At 42.9% G+C, this 11860-nt stretch overlaps 1 protein-coding gene across 1 annotated transcript in view; it reads right to left on the reverse strand.

Moving 5' to 3' along the window:
• The window catches only part of NISCH (nischarin), a 31829-nt gene that overhangs the window by 19131 nt on the left and 838 nt on the right, over positions 1 to 11860 (reverse strand). Inside the window, exons 2-6 of the mRNA XM_010718279.3 lie at positions 11780 to 11857; positions 6873 to 6956; positions 6409 to 6591; positions 1706 to 1754; positions 147 to 310 (exon numbers count right to left, since the gene is read on the reverse strand). Coding sequence (XP_010716581.1) covers positions 147 to 310; positions 1706 to 1754; positions 6409 to 6591; positions 6873 to 6956; positions 11780 to 11857 — 558 coding nt within the window. The remainder of the gene's footprint in view (positions 1 to 146; positions 311 to 1705; positions 1755 to 6408; positions 6592 to 6872; positions 6957 to 11779; positions 11858 to 11860) is intronic.

Below are 11860 nucleotides of genomic sequence, written 5' to 3' on the forward strand. Positions count from 1 at the left end.
ATTTAATGTGAACTTCTACATGATCGTTGGGGTTTACTATCAGTAAAAGCTCTTGTACATTCAAACTATGCTCCAAAAGTTTGCTAAGAATCATGTCAAAGGCTGGTAGGAACAATGTCTCCAATATCTGTGCACGTATAGCTCACCTTTAAATACTTGAGCCTACAAGTGAAATCTAGAATATGACCTAGGTCTGTTTTGGCATCTCCATTAGCACACGTAGGCTTCCCCTGTAGCAACTGTTGAGTGACAGCATATAACTGCAGTGGTCTAATGGTAAAGACTTCTCCAGCCATTAACAACTGCTCTCCTGAAAAACAAGAGTATGACATTAAACACATTGCTGCAGTGAGCTGCACTACTTCAGTGATTATAAAGAATAAATGGTACATGGAAAATCTCAGGTTAGAGAGGAAACAACTGTTTCATGCTTTAAAAGCTCAAGACTGACATACCAAAACAGCTCCCTTTTTTTGCCACTTTGAACAGTTTAATTAGAGTTTTAAACCAGAACATAGCTGTTCAAATAGGCATCTGTAATACAAGCCTGAAGCTCCTAGTGCAACTAATGGCTAATATTTCCCTCCTTCACAGAAGTACAATCAAAGTTCACACAATCTAAAAGATATCAAGCTTCTAAAAAGCTTCAATCCATTCAGAAAAAGCAGTTTTTGTTTATCCAAACAATAATTCTTGCAGTTTTAGCAATTTTGCCTAAATGCTCGCTTACAGCAAACAGTTTCTCTGAGAACAGATCTTTCATCACATTAAAACCAATGGAAGCTCCCTGGACATAAACGCACCATCTGATATTTGTAAAATCTTGTTTTACTACAGAACTATCATTAAACAGTAGAAAACAGCATCCCCTCCAGGGAGGCACCTGAAGAGTTAACATGGAGCACAGCAGAACACACGGAATGAATCCCTCTTCCCTTTAGGGACATCAGATTGACTCAGACAAGTGAGCACCATCTCTCATGATAAGCTGAGTTCTCAGAAATGCTAAAAAACACAATTCCCTTTGGCTTCAGGGGGAGCGAGCCTAAGAGATCATCTGCATAGAAAAGGGAGAATATACTCATATACAGCAGTGAGACTGCATGGGCTACAAAGACAGGACACATTTCTTCAGCAACTGCCATAATGTTCCAACATTTGCTGAGTGGACCCTCTGAAATGGCAGTATCTGAAGTTAATTTTGAGCCAGAAAATCTGGAACAGCACTCTGAAACATGCTTCAACTATTGCCTCAGCCATCCGGAACAGCCACATCTACCTAGCATATTCTTAGAGCCAAAACAAGCATGGTTTAATCATTCCAAACCTCCTCTGTTAACTGAACAGTCAGAGCTATTGCAGGTATAGGAAGTGCATCCCATTTTCATCTGCCAGCTGTAGTACCTTATTTAACTGACAGGTCTCCCATTTCCCAAATTCTGGAATAGCAGTATTTGGATATGTAAAGTGCATTTATTGCACTCTGTCTCAGCACTCACTGATACACACCAAACTTCCCTACACCAAGACGAGAAGTCTAATGAAAGCTTCTAATTGGCAGTACCACAGCTTATCCTTTTAATCTTTACATATCAAAAACTCAGATCTGTATTTGTCTGGAAATTAAATACCATAGGTGCATGAATGCACGCAGATAGAGGAAAACTGTCGTTTCACTCACAGCTAATTCTTCCAAGTTATTTACCTTTGTGAAAGAGATCTTCAGCCAAAGCAGCAGTGATCCCATTGATCTCCTGCAAAGAATAAATCATTGTAACTTGATGTCATTTATATACTTCTAATTACAATTTTTCAATGTGCACCTTTGCTGCTTTCCCTTTTTGCTACAGGGCACAATGTAAAATAATACAATGGAACTGTGACTGTGTCTTACTGATTTCTCTTTAACTATGATCCCAAATCAGTTATTTCATACATTTTTTATTTCCAAGATGGAATACATTGCACTACATTTAATTAACAGATTCTGCATGCATTAAAAGTACAACAGCAGCTACAGCACCTATTACTTATCATCTCAGCCTAGCTTGAAAGAAATCTCAGCTATGAAGAAGCTAAGTAAGAATATTCTCCAATCAAACAAAAACCACAAAACAACACAGTAACTAAGATTTTGAGTGTCAGTAAGACAAAAAAACATCAATCCATGAAGAAGCCTAGAAGGAAGAGAAAATAATTCAGCTTGTGAATTTCAACATTCTATTAAGCTCACTGCAGAAAGCAAGAGACCACTTTCCCATCCTCCACCTTCTTCTCTACCTTTCTGGACTTACTTGCTCAGCTTCCACTCCAGACACCGACAGCTCCAGAAAGAAAACAAAACACTGAACCCCCAATGCAGGAATTTCTTCCTTCTAAATTTGAAGGTGCACAAAGATTAGTGCACTTCCTATCCAAACATACTTCTCTCCATAAAAGAAAACACACCTTTTCTGCAAGCCCACAAATTGTTCTCAACACTTCCATCAGCTCGCTCTCAAAGGCACACAAGGCATCAAACAAAACCATTTGTGATAGTTTTTAGATAGATTTTAACATAGCTGCAGTGTAAACAGACAGTATAGATCATGAAATGAGTATCTGGTGCGTTTGCTTCACTGACAAATCCCTCCATTTGTAAGGAGAGAATAAATTCACAAGGCATCTGAAACACTTCAGCTCATTTCAAGAGGCGAGCATTTTAGAAAAGCACATTCTTAATATAACTGACACCCCACTCACAGAGGATGAACAAAGCCTCCACACTGCTGTGCCAGAAACAAGCTAGAAGGAGCTGCATTCCAAACTACCACCTCTTCTTTGAACCAACCAGTTACACCCATCTAGCCTGCTCACATTCTCTTTCATCACCTGAGACACACAGAAGATATCTGTATATGTTTATAATTAAAACAAGATTATAAATTGGATGGCATGGTGACTAGCATACAAAAAAAAAGCCACTCTGTTCCTTTGTCAAACTCACAAGAGACTTCTGTCTTAGCTCCAACTATTTACATGCTTCAACCCCACAGAAGCTCCATTGTTTGCAGGTGCTTCCGACCAGTAGTTTCTGGGCACTCTATTTTCATGCAAAAGTTCATATCTGCAAGTTAAACCAAATCTCTTCAAATGACAAAATATTAGACAGCAACAAAATAAGCACCCCTGTATCTCCACAGAATTCTGCTCAGTGCCGAGATGTGACGTTCTGCATTGCTACCACTTGGAACTGCAACGCCTTGCCAAGTTGTACCTGACCATTCCCTACAATCATAGAATCACAAGGTTGGAAATGACCTGCGAGATCTTCTGGTCCAGCCATCCTCCCACCACCACTGCTACCACAAGCACTAAACCAGATCTCACAGCTCCTCATCCAGACGTCTCTTGAGCACTGCCAGGGACGGCGACTCCACCACCTCCCTGCGCAGCCATTCCAGTGCCTGACCACTGTCTGAGAGAAAAAGCTTTTCCTTATGTCTAACCCAAACCTCCTCTGGTACAACTGTGGCCATTTCCTCGGGTCCTGTTTGTTGCTTGGGAGAAGAGGCCAAACCCCTCCTCATCACAGCCTCCCTTCAGGAAGTTGTAGAGTGCAATGAGGTCTCCCCTGAGCCTCCCCTTCTCCAGACTAAGCAGTCCCACCTCCCTCAGCTGCTCCTCACAAAACTCGTGCTCCAGACCCCTCACCAGTTTTGTTGCCCTTCTCTGGACACATTCCGTGGCCTTGATGTCTTTCTTGTAGCGAGGGGCCCAAAACTGAACACAACACTCAAGGTGCAGCTGCATCATTGCTGAATACAGAGGGATGATCACCTCCCTGCTCCTGCTGGCCACACTATTTCTAGTGCACACCAGAATGGCATTGGCCCTCTTGTAGATGGGAGTCACATCAGCAAGCTCCAATCCTCTGGGACCTCTCCAGATAACCAGGAGTGCTGGTAAATGGTACAGAGGCTTGGCAATCACCCCCACCAGCTCCCTTAGCACCCTAGGGGCCCAACCAGCCCCATAGACTTGTGACAGTCCAGATGGAGGAGGAGCTCTGTCTCCACCTGAATCACCAGGGTGTATTCTGTGTAGCATCCCAGACTTCCAGATCAGGGAAAGTGCCCTGAGGATAACTGATTTGCCTATTAAAGGCAGATGAAAGAAGGTGCTGAGGACCTCATCCTTCTCCTTATCCTCAGTGGTCACATTCCCTGCTGCATCAAGTAAAAGATGGAAATTCTCCTTGGTTCTTCTCTTACCGTTGATATATTTGTAAAAGGATTTCTTATTCCCTTTTACTGCAGTGGCCAATTTGAGTTCAGGTTGGGCTTTTGCCTTCCTAACTTCCTTCCTGCATAACTTCGCAACTTCCTTGTAATCTCCCCAAGTAGCCTGCCCCTTCTTCCAGAGGGCACAGACTCTCTTTTTCTTCCGGAGTCTCAACAATAGCTCCCTGCTCATCCACACCAGTCTTCTTCCCCTATGGCTCTCACCTTACGGCACTCAGGGACAGCCTGTTCTTGTGCCTTTAAGATTTCCATCTTGAGGAGTATCCAGATTTCCTGGACCTCACTCCCCTTAAGGAGTGACTCCCAAGGGACCCCTCGCAACAAGTGTCCTGAACAGGTCGAAGTCTGGAAGTTCAGGACAGCGGTTTTGCTGGTCACCTTTCCGGTATCACCAAGAATAGAGAATTCTACAATTTCATGGTCACTCTGCCCAAGACAGTCCCCAAATCTTCACATCTCCAATACATATGGGCTTCAAAGTGTTTTAAATATATTTAAGATAAGCCATTTATTTCTACTTCATATAGTTCCATTAACCAGGGAAATAAAATTAAGCAATCCCTATTGGAAACACTACAAGAAGAGGAACTATAGCAGCCTTTCTATCCAAGCTACCAAGGCAAGAGCAGTGATTTTACTGTCTCAAGAGAACATGTAGGTCATCTGACATACTTAAAAAGATCAAAGTTCTACAGGAAGATTATTTTCCAGCAGAATAGTTGTGGCAAATATTTAGCTTTACTGCTAAATAGTTAACTTTTTTCTGTAAATATTTGTAAGCTCCAAGCAAAAACAATTAAGTTGGAGTTTATACATCAATCTCCATTCCCCTCAACCAACAAAATGCAGAGTAAGCAACACCTTTGCTTCTAAAATACAGAAATAGAGAAGCTTTCATACACAAATAATGCCAGATCTTTGGAAAAGTCTTACAAAAGCAGGAACACTACAGCAAAGGAAAAAAAATCAGCTGAAAAACAGGGCAAGGAATAGGAAGAAGTTCAGCCTGCATAAAAGAAACTTTGTTGGAGCTGCTGCACTGAAACATTAACGAAACATCAGAATATCACTTAAGAAAGAACAGCCAGAGGAAAAAAAAAGCAACTTTTCAGTCATCAGAAAGCTTGTTCCACCTGATCAGAACTGTTCCTACGTCATCATGCACATTTTTAATAAATTTAATACCTCTAATTCATTTAGAGGACTCAGTCATCATACACTCTTAGTGCTTTTCGATCAACTTTGCAGGGTATTAGTAATGCTATGGACCAAACCCACAGTTTTGCTGAGTTTAAGTCTGAATTCTAACCAAGATGCTTATGCATATTCACATGATGCAACTTCAATAGTTTTTAATTTGTTGCTAAGGCTTAATCAACATACCTAATGAACCATTTGCGACTCATTTCTGAAGCCTTCATAAAAAACTACAAAAGGCAATCTCAGCCACCATGCCAGAGCAATTACCGCTCTTTCATTCCACTCAGCTCTCTCCAGTGCATTTTCCTCTCAATAAAAAGTCCACTCTCTCCCTTGCAGTATGAAGCAGTACTGCAAAAAAAGTTAATGATGCACAAGAGACAAACGAACAATTTGCAATATGAACATGAAAGCCGTGGCTTCTTTCCTCCTTACTGTAACACCGTCAGCTGGAAGGAGCAATGTCTCCAGGGGCCTCCCCATTAGCATGCTCTCCTACAGAAGTGCTGTTTTTCTTCATTTAGTCTACTGGAAACTGTTTCAGAGTGAACCACAGCTCTGCCCATTACCGCTGAGCGGGGGAGGAAGTGGATCAATTACATAAGGTTCCTTCTGAGAGCCAGCGCTGTTGACTTCAGCCTAACAACCAATTCAGCTGCAGATTTATTCACTGCTTCCAACTATTCTACTAGGGATCTTCTGATCTTACTATGGTGACAAGTAGTGTGGGTAGGGACTGTACCTACTGCAAAGACGTTGGTGTAAAGAAAAAAGGCAACAACTTAATGTTTTCACTATATTACGCAAAAGGCTGAAAAAGAGTTCCAGTTATTCTGAAAAAGACTGCATGAAATTCCCTCTCAGTTGGAGAACTAAGGAAGGAACACTCAGGACCGCTTTCTTATACACTAAAAACAAAACTTACATAAAAATGGAAGTGTAAGAAGTGTGACAGAACTTTTGGAACAGTAACAGGGAACTTGACTAGAAGAGTTTGCAGATAGACTTCTAATTCCTTTTGCCTCTTCTCCACCAGACTTTTGGAATTTTTTCCAATAATCTTCTTTGGAGGTAGCAGGTTTTTATCTATTTTCTTTTCTGAGACGAGCTGAAAGACAAAGACAAGGCTTATTACTTCCTATGTGTGGTTACACAGAAGCAGCAACGGAACATAGACACAAGTTTCTGTTTGAGGCTATAATTATTCAGGCTTATTTCTCACAGTTCAAAAGGGGAGTGTAACATGCACAGTTAATATTGCTCAATCAAAAAGGACTTAGTGCAGTGCTATCTAATAGACATTTCCATTGCTACTGAGGGAAGAAAAGATGTCTTATACAACAGAACTGCTTCTGTAAAAGACTAAGGCCACAGTTTTAAGATCCTTACCTTTTCATGTAGGTCATGGAAATCACTGTAGCGATGTTTGACTGTCCACTGATGACTGCCAACACTGACCTGAATGATGTACACCTGAAACAAAAACGTGAAGTAAGCAAAGGAACTTGCAAAGCATTTTAAACAAAAGTCAACAGGTACACTATAAGGCTACATACAAAGCACGTGGAATCTAATCTCAGTCTAATCTTGCAGTTAACTTAAAAGCTAATCCAAACTCTAAGATGATTTTGCTGAGGTAGGACATCTAATACCATGCACAAGGCTGCTCCACAACAAAAGAATGCAGCTGCTGCTTCTTTTGAAGCCAGGTTATTCTTGCAATCCAAAAGCTGAAGCAAACAAGAGTTCTAAATCATTTCTTAATGTTTCTAGTAGCCAAGTCAGAATTGATAGCTAGGTCCACAAGCCTGAGTTAGTAGCATCCCTTTTTCAATCTACCAAGCTGCAGAGCAGGCACAGGAGTCTGGCAAGCATCCTGTTCCCACTTCACAGTTAGGCAGGAATCCTGTTCTGAACTTCCCAGAAATCCAGGTGAATCCGCCAGTTGGTTGGGCATTAACTGTTTAATTCCTTTCACAATAAAACATTTAGCTTCCTGATCACTACAATTGCACCCAAATACTTATAATTCCCTAAACCAAACCAACGCTTACTTAGACAAAGATATTTTAAACATCATATGTAGCAAAAGCAGAACACAGGATTTTCATTGCAAGTGACATTCCCTATTGAGCACTACTGTTTGTGCAGTAAGTGCACAATTCACCTTTGGGCAAACCAGAAGTAAGGCAATCCCAAAGAAACTTTACATGCAGAAAAGAAAACACAAAGTAGAAAGCAGAAAAGGATCAGTACAGTTAGTTGTATATCTGCATGGAAGCAATACGTTAAACTTATCCAGCTTATATTTTCCAAGGAGTGAAGTTGTCTTAATCAAATCTTGAAAACATTTAGTACAAATGATAACTTGTTTCCCCATCACAGATAACTCAGACATGATTCATTGCTACCATGAGAATGAAGCACACTTGCTGGTAATTCCACTTGAAGAAATGAAAACCAGAGTAAATTTTCAATTTGTTACATAAAAGGCAGCCAGTTAGCACTCACTGCTAGCCAAGACCAGGAGGGTGTCACGCATTAAACAGAATGCCTCTTGCATTTTAGAAATGAAGCTGCTTCAGAAAACATAATTGGTATGAGATGCACCTGACGCACAGACTTGCTGAACAAAACATGTCCTACAGAGCAGCACATCAAGATGCCTGACTGGTGCGTACAGAGAAGGACACGTCAGTGTTTGGGTGAGTGCTGCAAATGCAGATGAATGCCTACAAGAATTAGTTTCAATTAAGGCCTGCATATGATTTCCAGGCTGGTTGTGTTGAGAAACCGCCGGTCAGGATTATTTACTTTGCTGATGACAAATCAAAAGAGGAATAACCTGAGTGTCAGCAGTTCCTCATATGCCTGAGGAAAAAGCACGGTGGGACTCAAAGAAATCATCAGATTCAATTCAGAACCACAGCAGTACTATGCACATAAGCCATAAGAATACTAGTTATTTTTAAACTATGGCAGATCAAGCAGCATAGCTAAATACAACACAGACTGAAAGTGCAATGAATAAAACCTTAGATGAGATATTGAAAACCCAGTAAACTATAGCTCCCAACTGCAAACTCATGAGACAACAAAGCTAGGAGCTTCCTCTCTGCATTCAATACAAAGCAAGCATACAACAAAGGTTCCATGAAAGCTTTTATCAAAATAACAAGCCTTGAGCACTTCCAGAAACAGAGCACTGAGCCAAATGAACAGTCTGGTCAGGAAAACATCTGAAACATCTGCCTTTAACAGACGAGCCAACTCCTCACAGCACTCCCCACTGCAACCAGCCATACAGCCCCAGCCCTCAGACAGACTGCACACTCATCTTCAAACTGCCACTATCTTGAGGAACACCAATGAAACAGACTTGCATGATCCAAAGCCTTGTTTCAATTCATTCTAGAGCAAAAAAAACAAACTGGGCTTTTAAAGAAAGCCAGATATCTAGTGACATTTTCATTTAATTGAGTGGCCAACAGTTCAAGATTGGTGAATGTCAGTCTAGCCACCAAGCCACCTGCTGGCAGGCACACATGGGGAGATGAAACCATGCTGCACCTCCTCCCAGGCATTACCATGTGAAATCTCCACCTGCATTTATGACAAACTGCATTACTCTGCAGCTAAACAGGAAAGCATTCACACCCACAGGTTTTCAACCTGGAAGCCTACTTCCCAGTCCCTCCTTCACTAAATTCTTAAGTGTAATACATTTTGTAAGTCTTTCTACATGTTGTTATCATATCTAGCACTATATTTTTTCATTGTTTTCTTACCCATTACATCAAGCTTCTCATAGTTAGACTCATAGAATGGCCTGGGTTGAAAAGGACCATCTAGTTTCAATCCCCCTGCTGTGTGCAGAGTTGCCAACCAGCAAACCAGGCTGCCCAGAGCCACATCCAGCCTGGCCTTGAATGCCTCCAGGGATGGGGCATCCACACCTCCGTGGGCAGCACTCACTCCCTTCCAGCACGCCTTTTATCTTCCTCAATCTAATGAAGTGAATTGCTTATGTAAAATTAAATGTATAGCTTCTAACCCAGCTGTTAACGAACACTGGTGATCTCAGACTCCTTTTTGTCTGTGTTTGCCTGCACAGCTGCACAGCCTTGTTCATCTTGCTTTGTACAGAGAACTTGCCTTTTCGCAATATCCTCCTTACAACTCCACAAACTTCCGTACCACTGAGAGAAAACAAGTGCCTGACAGAGCTGCCTACACCCACAGCCCAGGGCACAGGTGCAACCGCAGCCAGCAGGTCCCACATTGCAGAGCTGTGATCCATCTGCTCCTCCCTGCCTCCTCAGGCACTTCGCTTACACCCATCTGAGGAAGCCACAGACTTTTCATTAATTATCAAAGCTTATATTAAAAACAGCCGCACAAGACAAGAAAGGCAGGAAAACGATTTTAGGCCAAACAAATGCACAGAAAGAAACAAATGAAGCGTTGGCAGCTTTGGGGCTTTCTAGCAATCTGCCAGTCTTCAGTCAGCACCTAATCCAACTAGCACACAGGGGAAATACTCAGTAAAGGTGCTCACGCTTTTCTAACCCAACAGAAACACTGTCAATAAGTGTCTATCTTCTCTGTTGGATTAATCCATACCTTGCCTTCCTACCTAGCAGTTCCAGCAAGAACTACATTTGAAAAATACTTTCAAGATAATGAAGAACTGTGGGTTTTCCCATATATTTTACAGGTTTAACACCTCAACCATCATCCAGATGCCATTAAAATAAAGCCCCCTTCTGTGAGATTATAAACTCTGAAATACAGAGTACAATAGCAAGCATCAGTGCCAAAATAAAAGACTCTTTCAAAGATAAGGATAGAAGGACAACGGATGCTATCTTTTATGGCTAATGATGCAGTCTGCCACCAGTATTTCCTTTCTCACCTTTAACAGATGTGACTGACTCTTACACCTTTTACTTCTGCTGCACTACAGGTCACTGTAAGGTCCTTATTGCAGCACAACTCAATTTTAAAACAAAACAAATGCCCATTTTTGCAAACCATTTCACTTTGTCAATCATTTTATAAATCATTTTTGTCTTCATTTAAAATCACACCTATATCTAATTGCTTAGGCTCTCTCATACAAACTGCTGCAGGCTTGCAGTCCTGCTAACACTCTTCATGACTGTACAAACAGGGAAGCCCAATGTCTTGACTCCCTCAAACCAGCAGCAAGACAATCAAAACCAGGATCAATTACTTGTAAAACTTCCCTTCCTAATGGGCTACTTTTAAAGCACCCAAGCAAAGCGACATCAAAATAGCATGACATTCCCAGAGCTCCACTCATTAGAAATCTTTAAAAGTAAGACTTCTGTGAACAAGGCTGCTAGCCCCAACCACCAGCTGATTTGCTGAGCACTACCTGCAAAGCCATAAGCCTGAACTACAGCTCCATCCAGCAAGCTGATGGCCTTGCCTAGGGTACCACCATAGTACTCTGTGCACCAAAGCAGCTAGCTCTTCCCTTCCCCTGCCTGTAACCTCCAGCACAGCAACAGGCAGGTAACACTTGGACATTTCTTCAAATTCACTTTAATTTCTCTTGCACGGGTACCGTAAAATACTGATGAAAATCCTCAACATCAACACTAACAACTCTGAATCACGGCGCACGCCTGGCATGGAAGCATCCAGACAGCAAGCTGCATGTCTCAGCATGGCACTGGGACAACACTGCTCGGGGATGAACCACAACCCGAGCAGCACAGCTCTCGTGAACACGCATCCCGTAGCAGCCCACCGCCTGCCCACAGCTCCTCACCTCTCGACAGCCGTCCCCAAACAAAGACGTTTTAGAGGCGGGCAGTTCAGAGAGCCGTTACACTCCTCGTGTGCTACAGCTGTGCGCGTTCTGCGCCCTATGATGCACAAAAACGGCTCTAAGTTTTCTCTGGGAAGCCGTTCAGACGGATTTACAGGCACTGTCCTGCAGCATCGCCGCTCCCCGGTGCCCCGGTCACGCCGCGCTCCGCCAGGCGCGGCCCGCAGCTCGCGGCTGGCCTTACATAAAGCAGGGCGGTGCTGCAATGCGTGCTGTGCCATCAGCGGCTTCGTGACAACAACACAGCTCCGCTACAACGCACCCCGTCGAAAAACAGAAGTGAGAAACCAAAACCCGAGCTCCTTCCCAACAACAAACACCGCTGACCGCCTCTTCCCCCCTCTTCCCCTTGGAGAAGCACCGCCGAACGCCAACGCCGCCCCACATCGCGTGATTTCCTCGGGAAACGGCACGGAACGACGGCCGCGGCCATTACCGTGTAGGTCTCCACGAGCTCGGAGCCCAGGACCCGCGCGCTCCGCAGAGGCTCCTCGCCGTCCTCGCCCGCCGCCGCCTC

The sequence above is a fragment of the Meleagris gallopavo genome, chromosome 14 (genome assembly GCF_000146605.3).
Source record: "Meleagris gallopavo isolate NT-WF06-2002-E0010 breed Aviagen turkey brand Nicholas breeding stock chromosome 14, Turkey_5.1, whole genome shotgun sequence".
NCBI lineage: Eukaryota > Metazoa > Chordata > Aves > Galliformes > Phasianidae > Meleagris > Meleagris gallopavo.